We start from the raw sequence: 21731 nt of genomic DNA, 5'->3' as shown, positions 1-21731 counted from the left end.
GCGTTGATGCCCGTGCCGGTGGGGGCAGCAGCCTCCTTCTCAGCGCCCCCCATCCCATCCCGGCCCGGACCCCAGAGCGTGTTTGCCAATAATGACCCCTTCTCGGCCCCGCCTCAGATCCCATCTCGGCCCATTCGGATTCCACCTGGCATCCCCCCTGGAGTGCCCAGGTAAGTCTGGCCACCCCCCTGCCCCCACCACCACCACCCCGCCTGCCATCTAGACCCACCGGCCTGCGCCCTGCAGGGAGCTGAGTCACCAGCATCTCCATTTGACTGGTGGGGAAACTGAGGTCCGGAGAGGCCAAGTCACTTGCCCAAAGTCATGGAGTAGTAGAGTTGGGTGACTCGGGCTCCAGGCCTGTCCTCCACCTGAACAGGTGGGCTTACCACGCAGCTTAGAACCTCTCACACGGGGACTCTTCTGGTTTTTGGCTTTTGCTTTCTTACTGAAGACACCACATGTCTATTATGACACAGTTCTGCCCTGCCTCTCTCAACCCTGCAGGCCAGGCTCTCCCCACTTCTCCCATGAGGAACCTGAGGTCCAGAGAGGGTGGGGGACTTGCCCGGGGTCACGGAACAAATAACACCATTGGGGTACCAATGCCTGGGCTTGGGAAACTCCTTCCTGACAGCCTTGAGAGCATCTAGCAGAGAGCACGCGCCCTGGGGCGGGGTGGTGGAGCCTGGGTCCTCATTGTTGCCCTGCTTCTGGCCTCACTACCATCTCCCCCTCCCTGTCTGTCTTTATTCTCTTTGCAGCAGAAGACCCCCGGCTGCACCCAGCCGGCCTACCATTATCCGCCCAGCCGAGCCATCCCTGCTCGACTAGGCTACGGGGGGGCATGTTCTCGGGGGTCCTTGTGCACCCTCGGTGCAGGAGCTTCAGTGGTCTGGGCCCCTCCACACCCCTGACCCTCCCATTCCTGTGCCACGACCAGTCTCCCTGGCTTTCCTAACCCTGGCCTAGTCAGGGGCTGGCCTGGCCCCCATCCCCAGCTGGACACAGCACTGAATGAAGGGGCCCTGGGGCAGGGTAACCGGGGTGTTGCACTTTGGGGGATGGGGCCTCAGGTAGCAGAGGAGGGAACTGCACCCTGAGCATCATCTTGAATAAGGGATCCCAGCTTGGGACAGGAGGGACTCACCCAGGGGCTTCTCTGGACTAGAAAGCCTAAGTAGACCAGGCCTTCTGGAAGCTGGGCACCAAGGGCACCTATGCCCAGTCCTTGCTGGGGCGCAGGAGTGTGTCCTATTCTCAGCAGCGGGAACGTGCAGTGGCAAGCCAGGCCCAGTGGGCCCAGCACTGCCTGCCGTGCCCGAGTTGTACATATTCCTTCCTCGGCCGTATTAACCACACGGCCCAGCCTTGGCTGCCGGAGGTGCCTTTGCCAGGTCCGGAACCTCAGCTCTGCTGGCCTCGCTGTCTTTCTCCTCCCGAGGCCCCCTCCTCCTGCTGGGTCTCCAGGGTGGCTTGGGCTCAGGGCTGAGTGGGTGGGGAGGCTGTGGGGGCCTCTCGGCTCCCACCCAGGCCTCCCCCAGAGGGTGGGCCCCCGGTGGCCACTCTCTGAGCAGATCTCGCTCGCTCCTCGCTCGGTTTGACCACTGTAAGTGCCTGCACTCTGTATCCTATTAATAAACTAAAATAAAGGGAAGAAGCTTCTGGTGGCTGCTGTTGTGGGCCTTTTGTGTTGGTGTTCAGGCTGAGGACGTGGGCTGCTATCTTCTTCCAGGAGGCCTCTGAAGAGGAACCCACCCTTCCCAGCATATGCTCCTGCACACCTCACTCATAGGGGCTCTGCTCTTGTGGGGAAGTTTCACTTCTGGAGGAATCCATGCTATACAGAGGAGAGCTTTTGCTTTCCTTAACACCTCAGGAGTGGGGGCACATATTCTCCGACACACACACACACACACACACACACACACACCACCCCCACCCCCCCAACCCCTCACCTTCCCACCCCACCCCTCCCCGGGGCAGGCATTGGAATCACTGAAGAGAGAGGGACTCCTGGCCCTCTATCCCAAGTTGTGCAGTGGACAGGCCCCCTCTCAGCCCCAGGCCTTCTGGCCCAGCAGGGGACGCAGTTAAACTTTGCTTTCTGATTTTTCTCTTACGCCCAGGCGACCACCTCCATCGGCTCCCGCCAGACCCTTCTTCTGAGCTTCGTGGGAGACCCCTCCCGCCTGCCTGGCTGCCCCCTTGGGGGCAGGTCTGTCCCAGCTGGTGTCCCTGAGCCCCAATCACCAGGCTCTGTGATTTTCTGACCATAATTTATTGGCTCCAGTCCCCAGGCAGACCGGTTGCCCTTTGTTCTGTGAAGCTCCTGTGCAGGCTTTGGCTGGGCCACCCCGCAGCCCTGTCTGGGGCCCCTGCAGAGAGATCGGGAAGGGCGGGTGGTCTTACAGGCCCCTCTCCTGAAATTCTGTTACCAGACCTCACACTCAGACCCTGCTGGGCTGAGGAACCAGGCCCTTTCCTGTCAATAAAGTGACTCTCCTAGAAAGAACACTGCAGCCTCGTCTCATTCCCAGCCCCTGGCATGAGCAGGCTGCCCCCAGCAGCAACAACAGGCCTCAGGTGGAGCAAAGAGAGGAAGGCAGGCGTAGGGTCTCCTAAGGAGCAAGCCCCTCCCACCACGACCTGGCTTCTGGGCCAGTAGAGAAGGAGAGGGGAAGTTTGCTTCCTGGGCCCCATCCCACACCAGGCAGTGCTGGTGCAGCTGAAAGGCTCAGGCTAAGGCACATTTATAGTAGGGGACAGAGGCGGGGCCAGAAAACCCCAGGGTTGCATTCAAATGCTGCAGTGCTCCCCATGCATAATTTCCAGGAAAGTAGGTACAACCACTGAGCCACCCCTTCTGGATGGCCCAGACCTGCAAGCCAGCCAGTGTTCCCAGCCTGGAAGAGCAGACACGTATAAGGGCCATACCTCAGGCCCAGACTGCACAACCTCCCCTCCTGCAGGAAACTAATTTGGGGAAGGGACCCCCAAGTCTCACATGCATGCGCCCTGCTGCCACTCCTTTTCCCTGTTCTTCTGTCAGGCAAGGGCTACGTAGGCACGGGGCGCTTGTCCTGGAAGAAGCGCTTAAGTGTGCAGACCTGTAGCACAGCCACCAGCAGCAGCACAGCCACGTTCACAGCTGACCAGAAATTGACCCGCTCCAGGTTTCCCTCCTGCAGGTTGCGGTCACGTGCCTCAAATGCTCGCAGCAGTGTCAGCGTCTGGATGCTGCGCTCCAGCCGGATCCTCATGGTCTCAATAGACTCCTGTGACGCACAGGAAGGGGCAAAGTCAGGCCTCTGTCCTTTGGGGAGCAGACACCGATAAAACTGGGAAAATGGGGTGAGAATCCATGTTGCTGGGGAAGAGAGCTGAGAACCAAACTCTGACCAGACTGCGTGCCTGAGTCTAAATCCTCATTCTGCCACTCGTTGGCTGTGTGACCATGAACAAGTTAACCTCTGTGGGCCTCAAGGCCCTCAGAATTGCTGTTAGAACTGAATGCTTAAATAAGTATAAAGAAAGCTGTTACTAGTGGTTAACAGCACAGTTGCTGAAGCTAGACTGCCTAGGTTTGAATACTGACCCTACCAGTTGCTAGCTGTGTGGCCTTAGGACAGTTACTTAGCCATCCTGTGCCTCGACAGAATGGGAGATAATTAGAGCACACTACCTACTTCATAGGGTGGTTATGGAGGTTTGATCAGTTATTTAAGCCCTTAAAAACGGTTTACACTAGAAATGTACTATTTTGAACTGAGCTGCTACTGTTTAATAAAGTTGGGGGCACCTGCTACTAGGGGAGGCTAGGTGAGGCCAAGGAGGACCCCAGCCAAGGCGAGAGGGCAGGGGCACACTGCTGTCCAATGCCAGAGATCTGAGAAGCGTGGCCCCAGCTCAGCTTAGGCGCACCTTGATGTCCTCCATCTTGACATCCAGCATCTCCTCAGGCTCCACGGCCTCTGCCCAGCCTTCAACCTCCTCATCATCCTGCAGGCTGTCAAAGATGAGTTCGAAGAACACCAGCTTCTCAGAAATCGTGCTGAAGGAGTTGTCAAAGCACAGCTTGTAGTCCCCAGCCTCCGTGGGCTCCACCCTGGACAGACAGACATGACCCTGAATGGCCGGCCAGCCTGACTTTGAGAATAGACAGGGAGGTAACCCGAGGCCGCTGGGGATGGGTAGGGCTGAAACCCAACCCCAGCAAGCAGCGGGACTTAACTCACGTGTGCACCCCGTCTGCCTTGCGAGACTCACTGACCAGCAGCACGCCCTGAGGGCTCTCCAGAGTGAAATCTACATCCAGCCCAGCACCTCCAATCACCTGGGGGCAGGTAAGAGCGGGCAGAGGAGTAGGGGGTAGACCAAGGACACGTCAAAGAATGCCAGGGCTGGACCACCCGCACAAACCCATACAGACCACCAGGCGCCTACCTGAGCACTGACGCCTACACCCGCAACCTGGTCTTGCCCCCACCCGTCCTTCGGGTCGCGACCCTAGCCTTAGCTCCACCCCAACTGGTACGACAGCTTTGGCATCGGCGTTCATCTGGTCAGTACCCCATCGGAGTCCTTGATCAACGATTACCTGGCCACGCCCCTCATTGGCCACGCCTCAATTGAGACGACTGGGTCCAGCCCCAGCCTGGAGAAATCCTCGTGGTGGCCACGCCCTTTCTCCTAGCGCATCCCGGTCACGCCCACCATCGCTTCAATCCGACACAACCCTTTGGCCACGCCCACTCCCGACGGTCCGACACTAAAGTTCCCTCTTCCCGATGGCTCCACCCTCCGGCTTTCTGACTCTAGCCCCGCCTTCCATTTCTCCCACCCCTCCCGCTCCCATGCGCTGTCCCCGCCCCCTCCCTCTCCCTCTCCCGAGCTCCGCCCCCGCTCTTTTACGCACGGGCTCCTCCCCCTATCTTTAACGCGAGCCTCGCCGTAGGGGCTTGGCCACGCCCTCTCCCCTGCCTACGCTCGCTACGCGGCCCAGGTTCCTCTACCTGGTACTCGGTCTCGAGGCTTGCGTTGGCCGGCGCGGACTGGTAGAAACACTGCTTCCTCCCGGCAGGCAGCAGGAACGTGAACTCGCCGTCCTGGATCGGTGGGGGTCCTGCCCCTCCCACCCCCACTGACGGCAGTAGTAGCCACAGTGCCCAGGCTAGGGCCGCGCTGGCCGCCATCATCCGGGTCACCCTCCGGTCTGCTAACGGGTCGCGGCTCCTTTAAAGGCTAGCCCTGCCCCCCTCTGTTGCTCGGCGGAGCTCATTGGCAGCCGCTTCTGCCCGTTGTCGGAAACCGGCGGGAGTGAAGGAACCCCTGAGAGTTGCCCTAATGAATCCCTGATGTCCCCGAAAAAGTTCAGCCTTTTAGGGTCGTCTTTCTGAAAGGCCTCCAATTCTAGTCTCAATTGCTGGTGAAGGAAAATGATAAAAATAAGTACCATGATGGCGCGTTCCTCTCAGGCAAACGTTAAGACAACTAAGATGGAGGCGGCCGGGTCCTAAAGCACAGCGTGCGGTTTTCCCAGAGTACGCCGCGCGTGTTGACCGTTTGGTGATCCAGTCTGGGTGGAGTCGGGCCAAAATATAGGGGGGTTGTGGCCCTGCTCGAGACCCTTAGGGCCAACGTATAGGAAGGTTCACATTGAGCGCGGCGGAGACCTTTGCGTATTAACGGGGTCGTCGCGTTGCCGCTGGGCTGTGAGCCCGCGTTCCCTTTGCGCCTTAGAACCATTACTCTGTCAGTGTCCTCATCTGTAAGTTGGGAACGATGAGAATCGACTGAAGTGAGACCTGCCCCATAAGGTTCGGTTTTCCTCGCATAGGGTCAGTAGAGAGGCGTGGCCCCACCCGGTAGCCCAAGGGTCTCAAACTCGGGCCAGCAGATAAGCAGAGTGATTGCAGTGGCCCAGGATAAGAAAAACGACAGCCCAGGTGCTTAGAGTCAGCAGAGAAAAGGTGAAGAGTGTGGGCCTAGGAGCCAGGTTGCCTAGTTCAAACCATGCCCTACCCTTTACTTAAGGCAGTCACACTGCTGGGCCTTACCTCATCAGGCCGTTGTGAAGATTAAATGAGATAATGCTTGTTCAGTGCTTGGCACATTTTAGTCCTTCAGTAAATAGCTGTTGTATTCCAGATTTATCATCCAACCATTTAGTCTCTCCCTCAGTCTGGCTTAGAGGATTTGAAAGCGACCTCCCTCGGGGAAACAGATAAAGAAGTCATTGGAGAAATGAACTCTTGTGTGGAGATTCCGTCTAAACACGAAAAATGTTTAGATAGAACCTTTAAGTCTTTAAAGATAGGCCTGGGAGAGATTGGCACATGGTGACAATTACTTTTCAAATACAGCTGGTGTCTTTCCGTTCCTGTATTTGGAGAACCTGAGGAAGTAACATCACTTTGTAATGTCAAAGTTCATGTACAGTCATGTTTGGGATTTTGCTTCACTCGAAGTTTTTCTATCATTCTAACTCTGCTTGGACATTTCAAAGTAAGTGTGGAGAATGGGTGATTTTTTAAAGTGTTCTTAACGAAGCAAAATTCACATTACATAAAGTTAACCATTTTAATGTGAATAATTCAGTGACATTTAATATGTTCACAGTGTTGTGCATTTTCACCACTGCTACCTACTTCCAAAACATTTTCATCAGCCCAGGAGGAAACCCTGTATCCATTAAACAGTTTTCCTCATTCCCCCTCTCACCCCAGCTTCTGGCAACTGCCAATCTGCCTCTATGGATTTACTGATTCTGGATGTTTCTTATAAGTGGAGTATGTGACCATTCTTGTCTGGCTAATTTCACTTAGCACAATGTTTTGAAGGTTCATCATCATAACATATATCGGTATTTAATTTCTTGGCCAAATGATATTCCATTATATGGACATATCACCATTTGTTTATCTAGTCATCTGTTGAGGAACATTTGGGCTGTTTCTACATTTTGGCCATTGTAGATAATGCTGCTATTAACATGTGTGTATGTATAGTTGTTTGAGTATCTGCTTTCAATTCCTTGGGGCATATACCTGAGAGTGGAATTTTTGGGTCATATGGTAATTCTGCATTTAACTTTTTTGAGGAACTGCCAAACTATTCCACAATGGGTGCACCATTTTACATTCACACCAATCATGTATGAGGGTTCCAGTTTCTCCACATCCTTGTCAACACTGGTTCTTTTTAATTTTATTTTTTAGGCGAGGCAACCCTTGGTTGACCTCACAGATTGCAAGGACCTTGTCAGCTTACAATCTCTTATTTATTTTTTTTTTTTTATGCCAACAGCACCTGGTCTTCCTAGGTGGTCTACCATCCCAGTACTAACCGGGCCTGGCCCTGCTTAGCTTCTAAGATCAGATGGAATTGGGCTTGTTCAGGGTAGCATGGGCGTAGACAACACTGGTTATTTTCTATTTTAATTTTATTATAGCCATTCTAATGGGTGTGAAGTGATGTCTCATTGTGCTTTTAATTTGCATTTCCCTAGTGATGTTGAGCATCCTGTTTGGCCGTTTGTGTATCTTCTTTGGAGAAATGTCTAGTTAAGTTTTATGCTCATTTTAAAATCAGGTTGTTATAAGAGTTAACTATATATTGTGGAGAGAAAAGGAAGAAAAAGAAACAGTGGAAAACCTTTCCCACTCTGCAGATGTATGAAGCGTTCCTTCACTTTGCCAGGGCGTTTCCAACTCTGCCTTAACCTTTGCTTCCTGTTTGCGCTGAACCTAGAGATCAACCAGAAGTGAAAGCTTATCTTCCTGAGCATTTGTCCTGTCCTGGACATGCATGTTGCTTTCTAAATTCCCTGGTATATATAGGTGCTTTCGAATGCTCTAATAACCCAAAACAACTCTCACTCCAGCTTTTCCTCACGGCTCTTGGCATATCTATCATTGTTCTCAGTTGTAATCTTTTGCCCCAGGCGGCTGTGGGTCTTCCTTTGCCTTACAGTGTCTTCTAGGAGTGCATTCTGAGTCAGACAAGTATCTGGAGTCATTCCTGCAGGTAGCCCTGAGATATGTCAGAACAGACAAACACAGTACCATCAGATTGAGGGCTGCTGTGCTCTCTCAGGAACCAGAGACCAGACCCCTATATTGGGAACACAGGCTGCTATGAAGACACAGGTCTTCAAGATCTGCCATGCTGGGGAAGGAGATGAGGGAAGGGCAGGGGAAACACCAGAAAGCTTTCCTGCCATGTTCACCTTGCCTTTTTCCTCATTGAGCCTTTGCTTGGTTGGCATAAACCTTTGGCTCCTTTCCAGAGTTCAGATAAAGTTGATCCTGTTTGTGCTTCATTGGTCAATGTTTCTGGAGGGACGGGCCCTTGAAGCTACTGACTCCTCCATTTCCACTGGCATCTGGGGCTTGATGGGTGATTCTTATTTCTCTTGATTAAACAAAAATTAAAACTTTTCCTCCTCCCCCATTTTCAACAAATATTTACCGAAGTTTGACCCTGTCAATAAAAAAACCCTGTCCATGTCCTTGTGGAGCTGTCATCTTAGTGTCACTCCAAGATGATTTCAGGTAGTCATAGGCGCTAAGAAGTAAAATGTCAGGTTATAGGTAGGGTGGCTCATTTAGCCTGGGTGGCATCAGGGAAGGCCTCCCTGAAGAGGTGGCATTGGAACTCAGACTTGAAATAGAAGGGACAGGAGGAGGTGAACAGAGAGAATAGTGCCCTGAGGTCAGAAGGCACTGAGAAGTTTCAAGGGGCAGACAGGAGGTAAAGGGGCAATGGGGGTGAGAGGAGTAATTTGAAAAGGGATGGGAGCAGTCAGCACAGGCCACATCATGTAGGGTCCCTCTTCCCTTTGTAGCGTTGGCCTAGAATCTTAGCCTGGGGTTCTTACAACACGGGGGAGTTTGCAAACTGGCTTCTGGAGGTCAGGGATCCCCTGAGATTATCATCAAAAGATTCCAAGAGTGTGCTTGGGCAGTCTTTGTATGCTCCCCACCGGAGTTGTTCTCCATCCTTCCCTGCACCACTCCAGGCCCTTGGAGGTTGATCTCTGTACACTGGCTCAACCTGGCAGGAGATCCAAGGCCTGGAGGAGAGGAAGGTTTAGATATATATCTGCTGGCTCCCACCTTATTGATCTGCGTATCTCTACCAAAGCCTGCGACTCCAGCACTCTCCCCAACAACTTCAGGTCTGGGCTGGTAACAGCTCCCAGATCCCCAATAGTCACCATTCCTTGGTGACTCCTCAGGGCAATAGCTGCGGGACAGCTGACCAATACGGGCTTGTGTGGCTGTTTTTCTGAACTCGGAATTCCAGGTTACAGATTCTTATACCATATTAAATGCTCCCAGGATGAAGTCCTTACATACATCAGGGCCTTTCCTATATATTTTTCTCTCTACCTAGAATGCCCTTCCTCTGTCTCCTTCTCAGGCTTTTGGAGTCAGTTATCTGGAAGGAATCTCCCAACTTTCTCTCTTACACACATAGGAGAGAGCCACAAAGATAGACTGAATGAGTGTTTTTTGGCTTTCAGGTCAGACAATCGAGATATTTATGGTTCACCATGTGCCAAGCACTGTGGTGGGCATCACAGGAGACAGCAAGGACCCCATTCCTGTGCTTCTGGAGAGAGATGACTGAATGAATTCAATCAATTCAAGCATGTTCTGTGAACCGCTTCGGCCTCATCTAATTGAGATTTACAAAATATTATATCAAACAACTGCACATAAAATATGAATCAGGATATGGTGGGCCATTAAAAAATCAGATTTCAAAGGCTTGAAATTATATGGAGTATATTCTCTGACCACAAGAGTTAAAAACCACTAACAGTAAGTTATCGAAAAGGCCCAAATATTTATAAATTAAGCAACACATTTCTAAATAACTTATGGATCATAGAAAAAATTCACAAAGGAAATAAAAATTTTAAGAATAATAATGAAGCACAATATGTCAAAATGTGTGAGATATAAAGCAGTGCTTAGAGGGAAATGTATAGGTATAAATGCTTATATTAGAAGATAAATTTTTAAGAAGCTAGTAAAAGAAGAGACACTTAGACGCAAGAATAGAAGAAAGAAAGATAAGACCCAAAAACAAAGAAATAGGAAACAGAAAATAGAGAAAAACAACAAAGTCAAAAGTTAGTACTTGGAAAAGGTTAATAAAACTGACTAACCCTTAGCAAGACTAATCAAGGAGAAAAAGAGAGAAAACAAATTGCCATCATCAGACATGAAAGAGGGGACATCACTACGGACTTTACAGACATTAAAAGGATGACAAGGGACTATGAACAGCTTTATACCAATCAGTTCAATAACTTAGATGAAATAGACAAATTCCTTGGAAATAACAAGCATGCTAATTGTAATAAAAGAAAATTACAAGGCACTATGAAAGAATTAAGCAAGGGGATTCTTCTAAGTCCAGAAGGATCTGGAAAGATTTCCCAGAAGTAATATTTATGCAGATACCTGAAGGAGAAATGAGATTTGATCAGAATGATAGAATTGTGTCCCAGGCAAGGGAGATGGCACATGCAAAAGCCCTGAGGTTAAAGTGCACTTCACGTGCCCAAAGGAAAAAGTCTAATGACCCTTTTTGGTGTTTGATGACCACAGGCTTACATCCTTCCTGAGGGGAAACCTCCAGGTGGACCTGCTTGATTTGAACCGAAACAGAACAAACGAAACCTACTAGTCAGATAGACCTGTAGAAGTTTCTGGGATGTAAATGGGAGGCAATCTATCCTGCAATGTATAAAACTGCCTCAGTTCTGGAGCTAGTGTTTCGCCTACCTGGTGAAGCTCCTGAGGCTTTTCTTCCTTGTGGCTTCACTTGGAGAGTAGTACTCCCACCCCACTAGGCATTGCACCTCATACCGTGGGTTCTTTGAATCTTCTGTCTGCTCCTCTTAGCTCCATTCTAAGGGCAGCAAGATGAGGCTTCAAAGAAGGACCATGTCTTGCCTGAGGTCACAGAGGTCAAGCCCTAACCACCATGCCCTACCACTCTGTGCCCAACATGTGTATCAACTTTGGCACTGGTCAGGCTGCGGTGTGTGTCTGCGGTATGAGTTTCCCAAGCAGCCCACAGTCCTTACCCTTCCTCATACCCAGGAGTCTTCTCAGTGTTAGAAAAAACTAAACACCCCCAACCATCTTATCTGTTTGTCCCTCCAACCATGGCACAGAGAGATGCCAGGGTCTGATGTGCGCCCATGGAAGGGGTGGGGAGAAGAGAGAGTCCCTTTCAGCACCCGAATCTGTACGCAACTTCCTGCCAGTGAGGAAACACTTGACTCAAATTGGCCCAGCTTCTCCTTTCCCTTCTCTGGCCTCACAGGAGGGTTTGTGAGCCATGGGCCATGCTGGCCTCAGCCAGATTGCCTGGCCAAACGCAGGAGGAGTGATGCCCTGGACTGTCCTGCTCTTTGCAGCCGGTGAGCCTGACACCCCTGCACCACCCCTGCACTGCTTCACCCACCCCCCACCCCCACATCCACCCATCTGGCCTGGCCTCTGCTCTGAGGCAGAAACCAGTGCAGGGTTGCCCTCTCCAGGTACTAGAGGAGGCTGAGCCCTCACAGATTTGCCCCAGAGCCTTGGAAATGCCCTAAGAGAATGGCTTTCTCTTTTGGGCTCCTCATTACTCCCACATTATGGGTATCAGAAATGTCACCTCACTGGAGACAGCAGTGCCCACACCCCATGACTCAGCCTGCTTGGGCTCTGCGGCTCCCCCCTCCAGGGCCAGGAAAGCAGATCTGCTGGGGGATAAGGGGAAGGCTTGTGTAGACCTCACCTGAGCTAGACACTCTGCTCAGGAGCCTCGGGTAGCTGGCCCTCCTGCACAAAACCAAACCCTGACATTCATATTCCTCGCCGCAGCCCGGGAAGAAAGATAGAATCCCCTCTGTCTTCCCCTTCTCCTGCTCTCCCCCTCTCTCATTCCCTCCAGCCACCCCGGCCTCCTTGAATATCCAACGCAGCTTTTGTCCATGCTGTCCCCTCTGCCTGGAAGGCTTTCTTCAAGCTGTGTAACAACCTTGCTATTATAATAACATGACTCAAATCCAGAGACCCTTCACCATGTGCTAAACACTTGATTCCCTCAACATTGCAATGGGGTAGGGATGACTAGTCTCCAGTAGTACATAAAAACCAAGGCCCAGAGAGGGTGAGCCACTTACTCAAGGATACAGCCATATCAACCTCCGCTCTAACTACCCACCCACTCGACCTCCCTTATTCTGCATTGCAGGCTCCATGGCGATCCAAGCACCGTCCATCCTACTGGTGCCCCCATACCCCAGCAGCCAAGAGGCCCCCGTCTACATTGAATGCAAGGCCCCCAGGGGCTTCCTAGGGGCCAATTTCACATTGTACCAAGGGGAGCATGTGGTCCAGCTCATGCAGGCCCCTCCAGACCAGCACAGGGTCACCTTCGAATTGAGTGGCAGCAGCTGGAAGGCGGCGGGGAGGACATTCCACTGCCAGTACAGCGTGCTGGGCGAGCACAGACAACCTCAGTTGTCGGACCTCAGTGAGCCCGTGTACATCTCCTTCCCAGGTAAGGCCCTCCCGTTGGCCCTCACTCTGGAAGCTGTCACAGGATGAGCCAGGCTTCCAAGCTGTCAGGACTTATTCACCTTTCCTTATTTAATCCTCACAGTCACCTCATGCAACAGGTACAGCAATTGTCCTCCTTTTGCAGATAAGGAAATCAAGACAGGAGAGATGAAAGGACTTGCATAAGTTACACAGCTAGCAGGCAACAGATCTGAGATTCAATCAGCCTCCAGAGTCCAGGCATTAAACCCCCATGCTCTGCTGCCCCCTCCCCTCCTGACCACATAACATTTTTGAGCAGCTGCTACACGCCAGGCACTGTCCTTAGCAGTACAGGATCTATCCCTGCCCTCACAGCTGATGGCCCGAGGGGATGGGACAGACAAAAAACGAGGAGTCCAATGAATATTCAGTCTGCCATCAGGAGCACAAGTAATGTGCCAAGGCTGAAATACAGTCTGGTGAAGGGTGTCATCTTAAATACATGGAGAGTGGCCAGGGAAGACCTCTCTGAGGAGGTGATGTTTGAGCAAACCCCTGAAGGAAATGGAGCCAGCTATATGGGTATCTGGGGCAGGAGGGTTCAAGGAGGAAGGAGCAGGCTGTGCAAAGGCCCTGAGGCTGGAGTGCACGTGGTATGTTTGAAAAACATGGAGGCAGGAGGAAAGTGGGGTGAGACAAGGGCAAGAAGGTGGCAAAAAGGATCATGCAGGGCCTTGTGGCTACAGCAAGGACTCTGGCTTTTTTTCGGAATGGGACAGAGTTAGGAGAGACCCGCTGTCTTTCGGTGGTCTTTCCAGGACAGGGGGTGGGTGTGGGCTCTGGATCAAGGAGCAGGAGGGAGGGAGGAGCCTCCAGGTGGAGCCTCCAAGTGGAGCAATCCAAACTTCCTAGCTGCAAAGAGAATTTTGTTGCCAGCAGAGGCTCACATGTTGTGGTGACAGAACAGTCTCTGTATCCTCCCTGGCCCCAAGTTCCACTATCAAAGGCCCCTTCTTTCACCTTGGTTCTGTGGTCTCCAAGTGCGGGAGGTGACAACCCTCTTCTTGCCCCAGATGAATGAATGAACAAGGGCTAACACTGTGAGAATACCAAGTGTGTGTCTCTCCTTCTCCCTCCTGGCTTAGCTAGAGCTTTATGCTTCTATGGCTAACCTCTGCGTGGGTCTTGGGGTCCCTGGTGTGGCTGGGGGTGGATATCCTTTGATCCCCTGGTAGCCAGGCTGAAGCCAGCAGGACTCTTCAGGCCACAAGTAACTGAAAACTTGACTCGAACTGGCTTCAACAACAAAAGAGGAATTGTTGGTTCACTGAACTGAAGTCAGTTCACAGCACTGACTTCAGGCATGGCTGGATCCAGGTGCCCAAAGGTGTCAGGAATTATTTGCCACCTCTCAATTCTGCTTTCTTCTGTGGCTTATTCTCAGGCAAGCCTTGCCTGCCATGGTGGCAAAATTTTGCCCAGCAGCTCCAGATGTATATCCTAACAATTTGGTAATACTGGCCAGGGTAGTAAACCTCTCTTTCCAGGGGCTTATCCAAAGTCCCAGAATTAGCTCTCATTCGCTCATCTTGGGTCACATGCCCATTCCTGAGCCAATCACAAGGGCCAGTGGGAGGAAATATGCTAAATGGCTAGACACAAAGTTTGCTGGGTCCCTAGGTCCAGCTGCATCCAAGCCAGATAGTTGGGGGTTATAGGAGGTAGGCTGGCTCCCCCAAGATAACCTGGAGGAATGGTAGCTGTCCCACCTCCTTCCTGTCACAACTCCATGAGCTGTCCACTCTCTCTTTTCCCATTTTCCTCTAGTGCCCACTTGGATCCTGGCATTATCATTGAGCCTGTCTGGAGTCTTCCTCATTGCTGGGATGATAGCCATTGCCATGTTGATCAGGAAAGGTAACAGCAGGCAAAGAAAGCATGATCTATGGGCTTTGGCATGCCACCCCCCAGAACGTGTAAACGTGCTCCCAGTCACACCTATTGTTTAGGAGCATGGAGTTGGGAGGTTTTACTCCAAAACTTAGCAGTGAAGAACCTTCCAGAAGTATGATGATGGTGGTAGGCAGAGGAAAGTGATACACACACACACACACACACACACACACACACACACACACATATATTATTGTGGTAAAATATACATGACACAAAATTTACCCTTTTAATCCTTTTTAAGTGTCCAGCTCAGTGGCATTAAGCATATTCACATTATCGTGCAGCCATGACCACCATCCATCTCTAGGACTCTGTCATCTTCCCAAACTGAAACTCTGCCTCCATTAAACACTAACTCCCCATCCTCCTCCTCCAGCCCTGGATACCCACTGAAATGAATATTAAAAAATTGTTTTTTGTGTGTGTTTGCACCTTGTATGAAGTTTTTACCAACACATATTACTCATGTACTTGGAGAAGATAAATATTTGCAGTAGCTCTCGGGAGAGGAGGCAAAGCTGGGTTGCAAATGTCTGAGGGGGCTTTTGATTTCCTGGCTTTCACACAGGATGCACACAGGACCAAAATCTAACAAATGCTTTTTTTTTTTTTTTTTTTGTCCCCAGTTAAAGTAAAACAATTGCAGAAGAAAAGGTGAGACCATCCCTGGAGACCCTCAGAAGGTGGTTTGGGGGAAAAGAAATACTCAGTTACAGGGCAGGAGTTCCTGATAAGTGTTTGAGACGCTAAGAGCTGGCCAGGTTCTGGGAACAGAAGGGCACCTCCCTAGCTGGGTGGGAGTGCCGCTCCAAACAGCACCCTCTGAAGGGCAGGCTGCTTAATAGGAACAGGTGTGCGGGGCACTGCCCTAGGAGATGCTGCAGCTGGAACTCCTGTAAGCTCGTAGCAGCCCTGGAAGTGGGCACTGTAAATTGCCCCATTTTACAGACGAGGTGACAGGCACAGCACTCAGTCACACAGGGAGCAAACGGCTGTGGCTCCTGCACATCCTTTTACTGCTGGCTGCCAGAAATTGTCTAATCACTCTAGAAATCTACAGTGGGGGGAGGTGAGTGGCATCCCCTGGGGTTGTGCAGTGCCCAATCTGATGCCCTGGTTCCTGGACACCAGGATGTCCTAGCTGGGCCTGGCCTCGGTTTCTGCCCTCTGAGAGAAGAGGGACACCCTGCTGCCTAGTGGCGGAGAGGTCACAGCAGCCCTGGGATCTAATCCTGACTTCATCTGGCTTGTGGGGTTCCTACAAGAGAATTTTCATCTGAGAAGATTTAGGGAGGTTTTGAGGGTGGATGGGGAGTGAAGGTCAAGTTGGGAGCCTGGAACAAGCCTCCTGCCTGAGATAAGCAAGTCATCACTCTTTTCCAAACCCCTTTGCAGAGAGCGAGCATCGTGCTGGGCCCAAATTGACTTCACCACCACAGGTCTGTGCCTCCTCTTCGCTCCTGTTCTCTCCTACCCCCCGGCGGGGTCACTCCCTCAGAATGCCATCGGGCCTCACTGCTGACTACTGAACCCCTTCCGGGGCTGATCATTTCTCTTAGGATCAAAAACACACCCTTCTCCCTTCCTTTGCTCCCCTCCAGCTCTAGGTTTCATCTCTCACCTTCTCTCCTTGCCCACTCCTCAGGCCTTCCACACACTCTGCCCTCTGCCTAGAGTACTCTTCTTTCTTTCAGTCTCAGTCTGAAAGTCACTTCCTCCAGGAAGCCTTCCCTGACTCCCTAGACAGGGTCTGCACTTTCTACTTACATACCCCTGGCAGGCACCCTGTCATTCCTACCCCTCAGTAGAAACACAGTCAAGTAATCATTGCCTGTTGTGTATGTAATATTTGCCTCCACCGCTGGACGGTCAGCTCCAGGGGGAACGGACTGTGTCTGTCTTGTCCACTGGAGCATGCGGGTGCTTTCACAGTGCAGGGCAGGGTCCTTAAATGGAGCTTCACTTGTGGTCCAAATGTGTCATTCTGCTGGCTTCCACCAGGGGGCGAGGAGCAGCCAGTCCGTGATATGAGATGCTCAGGAAGGGCCCCAAACAGGAAAGTCTGTTCTGTATTTCCCTCACTCTCCCACATATTTGTTGAGCACCCACTATGTGTTGAGATATGGGGTCTCTGTCAATGACCAAGACAGAGGTGGTCTCTGTCCACAAGCCTACATTCCAGCGGGGAAGCAACCGATGGACATCTGGACTTGTCTGGAGCTAGGCGGTGGTTCCCCCAAAGAAGTGATGTGTAAGACATGCAGGAGGCGCTTTGGGGAGAGCTTAGGGTGGTGTTCCAGAAAGCGGGAGTTGAGATGAGGGACCCATTTTCTGGAGGACAACGAGAAGCTGCTGAAGGAGGGCTAGGAGCTGAAGAGGAACATGACGCAATTTTCTGTTGTAAATGGTTCACCCTGCAGAATGGGCTGGAAGGGAGCAAAGAAGATGCTGGGAGATGGACCTGTCCCTTTCCTCAAGGTTGACATTGGGCCGCTGGGCTTGGAAGAGGGCAGTGAGCAGGGAATTTAAACTGGTCCCAGTCTTGGTTTTCCTTTCTCTTTCTCTTTCAGATATGTCATTCGATAACTCACTGTTTACCGTCTCTACCGTAAGTCATTTCATTTCTTGATCCCGGGTTTCTGCTGACTGTCCTAACCCTAGGGAGGTGGGGGTCTCTGAGCTTCGGGGGTCTGAGAAAACCCCAGAATCACTGAGCAGAGATTTGTTTGTGAGCTGAAAGTTGGCTCTGAGAGGTCCTAGGGGATTGAAGGTGGCCACATCCAGGCCTTCATGTGGCAATGGGCCGGCCACACCCTGGAGGTGCTTGCTGTCGGGTTCAGCGCTGCCTTTGCATTTAGTCAGGCCAACTTCCCAGAATGGTGACAGAGGGGACTCAGGGTGACCCGGTAGCTTTTGTGGGGTCGTGAAACCTTGTGACAATCCGATTAATTAAGTACATTTAAATCGTTGTGCAACCATCACCACCATCCCTCTCTTGGTATAAATAAAAGCCTCTTTTTGTGTTCACTTTCCAGAACTTTAGCTTAAATGTCCCAGTCATGTGTTTCTCTTTTAGTGGGGAAGGTCTCACTGCACACACACCCCTTATCAGGGGGTGTTGCTCCCTCAGAGAACACACATCCGGGCTGGGATTTGATCCCAGATCTATAGGACTCTTCTGCATCTTGCATCTTGGGGTGGTCTTGGTCTTTGTACTTTATTACTTTATTTTTCTTTTTACTAAATTAGAGATATCTGAGCCATGGACACCATGGATCAAAAAAATGTTCAGCCATTCCTCTCTACATGGAGAGGGGTACAGGTCAGGGGTGCAGGTATCCCCACTCGAGGTGGCCTCAGATGTCCTATTTGGACAAGTGGATGCTTCAGGACTGCCATCAGGGCACCTGGGACAGAGTAGGTCTGCAAGGGGCATCGTGATGGGGAATGCAGGTGGTGGGGGGAAGGATTAAATTGGTCAACACACCCTTCCTGGGTGTCTGGATAAGAACAAGACAAGGCAATCACTCCCTCAGAGCTTCTTAATCCTATGGGGGGAGACAGACGATGCCACATGGGCAAGGAGTGACCAAGAAGCCCACTTCTCACTTAGATAAGAGATCCAAAACATCTCAGAGAAGGGAGACAGGCAGGAAGGAGGTAGTTGCAGAATATTGATCCAGGCTCCAGACACGTTCTTGGCACGGCCCACATAACGGGGGTGGAGCAAGTGAAGAGTCGAGGGGGTCCCCTGGCTAGAACTTTGACTTTTACCCAAGTGAGGTGGAAGCCATGGAGGGTTCAGAGCAGAGGAGGGACGTAACCTAGTCAGGTGCTCACAGGCGTCCTCTGGCGGCTGCGCGGAGGACAGACTTGGGGGGTGCAAATAAACTGTACTGGTCCAAGTACGTGAAATGGTTTGATCCACCGTATTGGCAGCAGAGATGCAAGAAGCAAACAGATGCAGGCCAGGTAGATTCAGCAGATAGGAAATACCGTACTGATTTTGGATTAGAGAAGAAAGAGGCATGGAGGAGTCCTGGAGAGGGGCAGGCTTGAGGGAACAAGGGATGGGCTATTCGACAGGGTGATGCCCAAGAGAAGATGGAGACATGAGTCTGGAGTTTCGGAGAGAAGAGCAGGGAAGTTTAAACTGGTTTCCTGTCACTGGTATACAGATGGTGGCAAGGAGGAAGCTTGGCACTGGGCTGTTCAACCCTCTGAGGTCTCTGCTCAGAAAGCAAACCTGTGTTGTTAAGAAAAAGCCAGTAGGCAGGGCAAGTTCTAAAGTTCTAAAACTTTTGGTGAGAAGCCACAAGGCTCAAGGCACCAGCCTGGTGATTTTTCCTTTTTTAAAAAGATATTTAAAATGAAGCAATGGGAAACAGAAAAACAACTTATTTTTCAGTATATTAGTCTTGGTAATACATATATACATAATACATATACATAAAAATACATATATATGTATTTTTTTAATTAAAAAATTTTTGAACATGAAATACATCCATATGTCAAATTATATATACATAGTAGTATTTTCTTCTATCATTTAAACCTCTTCCACCCACTGGTCTCCCTCTCTACACACACAAAGGTAACCACTGTTAGAAGCTTCTTGCATAATGCAAGCAAAGGTGAAAATAGCAAATCTGTACATTCACCGTTTTCAATACAAACGGTAGCATGCTATCCACACTGCTGTGCATGGTGCCTCTTTTCCTTAACAGTAAATTCTAGTGATCTTTTCTAGTTTTATTTTTTTTCTAATCGTGGTAAAACAGACGTAACAAATGTACCATTGTAACCATTTTTAGGTGTGGCATCAAGTACATTCAAGTTGTTGTGCAGCCATCACCACCATTTATCTCCAGGTTTTGTCTTGGAAAATTGAAACTCTGTACCACTATATACTAACTCCTCGGTCTTCCCTCCCCCTAGCCCCTGGCAGCCACCATTCTACTTTCTGTCTCTGTAGATCTGCCTTTTCCAGACATTTTATATAGAAATGACACCATGTAACGTTCATCCTTTTGTGTCTGGTTTACTTCACTTAGCACAATATCTTCAAGGTTCATTCATGTTGTAACATGCATCATAATTTCCTTCCTTTTAAAAGCAGAATAATATTCCATTGTATGTATACTCCACATTTTGTTTATCCAGGCACTCATAGATGGACATTTGGGTTGCTTCCACCTTTTGGCTATTGTGAATAATGTGAATAATGCTGCTATGAACATGGGTGTGCAAGCATCTGTTCAAGTCCTTGCCTTCAATTCTAGTTTCTTTTTGAAGTGTTAGAAAGCTGTGCTGTTGGCTGAAATGAAAATGAAGCAGCTGTCAGGTCTCTAGCTTGTACTGTGTTACTCTACTGAGGGTCTAATACTTACTTTGTAACACCCTATGAGATGTGGCTTTTTTTTTTTTAAACAAACAAGAAGACTGAAGCTGTCTATGGGCCTTACTAGGGTCACTCAGCTAGAGGAAAGCAAGACCTGGAGTGGCTTCAGTTTTAGCAAGCTCATCTCCTTATGATTGACGTTTGGGGCAGGAGCCTTCAAGGTAGAGGAGAATGTAGACCTTTGAGGAAGGTTTTGAGGGAGCCCAGAACGGGAGGGAAGGAGATAATAGTAATAGCTTTGTTCACTTAAACATTTAGCACTTATAATAGGCCAGATGCTTTAACCATTTAATATCTTTATGCTTCATAGCAACCCCAGGAGGGGGTTACTAGCATTCTCCCCATCGTGCTAAAGGTGAAACTGAGCACAGAGGTGTTAAGTCACTCTACTGAGGTCACACCATGAGGAAGTGCTAGAGTTGGGATTTGAACCCAGGTCCCCAGTTCAGCAGAGAGGAAGGCAAGAGGTCAGAAGGCAGATCAGTGCCCTGAAACTATGGGGATTTGTGTATGTGGGGTGACCTGATGGATTGGGGAGTCTCAGGCTCAGAATGTGGGGAAACCCTAGACCCTAAAACCTCAAATCACCCAGTTCTATTTTTCTTCCACGGACAAAGAAAATGACCTCAGAAGGAGATGTAGCCACCCTGGATGCTCGTTCAGGCTCTACTGCAACCTCTGACAACTCCCAGCCCCGGAAGAGGCCTACCTCCACATCATCCTTGCCTGAGCCCCCTGAATTCAGCACCTTCCGGGCCTGCCAGTGAGGCTGAGGATTCGCCCCCACACCCGTCTGAATGCTCTGCCCTCCATTCAGCCTTCTCACGTGAACTGGTCAGGCTGTGGGATCCCAAGGTCTTTTCAGCTACTCTGGGAGTTTCCAGCTGCTGCTTTCTCAGGGAACTGAACAGAGACAAAGGGACACCTGGGCTTGGGACCTTCCTCACAGAGGAGCAGGTGTGGGAGAGGGGCTGCGGGCATTGGTTCGGAGGCTGGACAGAAAGCTGGAAGGCTCTCTTTGGATTCTCAACTTCTCAGATCATCAGGGAAGGAGATGTTAGCGTCCCTTCTGGACCCCAGCTGGGCCACAAGATGTCTGAGCTCTCTGCACACCCTGTTTCCTCCTCCCTTGCCACACCTGACTTGGCCGACCCAACTGGGTTTTTGGAGCACAGGGTACCTGGGGGTATGTTCTGTGTGTCTGCCTTGCTATCATGCCCAAGTTATTAATTATAGCACATGTTGAGCTGTTCCCAAGGCCTCTGTGAAATGTAATCCTTCAAGCCCTGGACTTCTGGGGTCCAATCGCTGGATGCCTGGTGGGTTTGAGGAGTACCCCTCAACTGCAGGTGGCAGGATGGTGTGTGGGTAGGCCCATGGGAGTGCTCGGAGGGTACAGTGCCATGTGGCGTCTCTGCTTAAGTCTCGGCATTGGTGAGTACAGGAGATGGAATGATGGGTTCTGGGGGCAGAGGGACACTGGGCAGAATTAGTAAATGAGGAGGTACAGGGAAGGGTGGGAGCTGGGGAAGATGGGACGCACTGCAAGCTTCTTTGGCTCCCCCAAAACTAGAACTGTTTTTCCAGCCGGGTGGGCTGGGGTGGCGGGTGGGAAGCCACAGGCTGGGGGCGTGTCCCAGGCCCTGGCCCCGCCGCTCACCCCTGGTCTTCCCAGGAGCCTGAAGCCTTACAAAGCGAGGCCCAGTTGGAGGGAGCAGGACCGGCATACGGGCGGGGCCCCGACCCAGTTGGACTCCGCCTCTCCGCGTGCCGCCTCACAAAGCGGTGCAGGGCCAGGGGGCGTAGCCCAGTCT

At 50.8% G+C, this 21731-nt stretch overlaps 3 protein-coding genes and 1 pseudogene across 10 annotated transcripts in view; 2 read left to right on the top strand and 2 right to left on the bottom strand.

Annotated features, from left to right (window-relative positions):
- The window catches only part of DNM2 (dynamin 2), an 88841-nt gene extending 87169 nt beyond the window's left edge, over positions 1-1672 (top strand). For all 4 annotated transcript variants that reach the window (XM_006905866.3, XM_006905863.3, XM_006905865.3 and 1 more), the window contains one exon: positions 762-1672. In XM_006905866.3, coding sequence (XP_006905928.1) covers positions 762-834 — 73 coding nt within the window. In that variant the 3' untranslated portion in view covers positions 835-1672. The remainder of the gene's footprint in view (positions 1-761) is intronic.
- Positions 1-5351, bottom strand: part of TMED1 (transmembrane p24 trafficking protein 1) — a 9938-nt gene extending 4587 nt beyond the window's left edge. For 2 of the 5 annotated variants that reach the window (XM_025040129.1, XM_025040134.1), the window contains exons 1-4: positions 5016-5351; positions 4239-4336; positions 3925-4108; positions 3111-3278 (exon numbers count right to left, since the gene is read on the bottom strand). In XM_025040129.1, coding sequence (XP_024895897.1) covers positions 3111-3278; positions 3925-4108; positions 4239-4336; positions 5016-5198 — 633 coding nt within the window. In that variant the 5' untranslated portion in view covers positions 5199-5351. Of the gene's footprint in view, positions 1-2129; positions 3279-3924; positions 4109-4238; positions 4337-5015 lie in introns of those variants that run through there. The other 3 variants (XM_025040140.1, XR_439082.3, XM_006905867.3) reach the window with 3 other exon arrangements.
- A 1948-nt stretch (positions 5352-7299) lies between these two features.
- Positions 7300-7418, bottom strand: LOC112471676 (annotated as a pseudogene).
- Positions 7419-12272: 4854 nt separating this feature from the next.
- Positions 12273-21199, top strand: CUNH19orf38 (chromosome unknown C19orf38 homolog). Its single transcript, XM_025040051.1, has 6 exons — positions 12273-12576; positions 14385-14474; positions 15140-15167; positions 15909-15952; positions 17084-17121; positions 20535-21199. The coding sequence occupies exons 1-6, from the start codon at positions 12273-12275 to the stop codon at positions 20682-20684; spliced, it is 654 nt and encodes a 217-aa protein (XP_024895819.1). The 3' UTR covers positions 20685-21199.
- Positions 21200-21731: the final 532 nt, after the last annotated feature.

Source organism: Pteropus alecto, unplaced genomic scaffold (genome assembly GCF_000325575.1).
Source record: "Pteropus alecto unplaced genomic scaffold, ASM32557v1 scaffold761, whole genome shotgun sequence".
Classification (NCBI taxonomy): Eukaryota; Metazoa; Chordata; class Mammalia; order Chiroptera; family Pteropodidae; genus Pteropus; species Pteropus alecto.
This window is presented reverse-complemented; position numbering and strand designations above follow the sequence as displayed.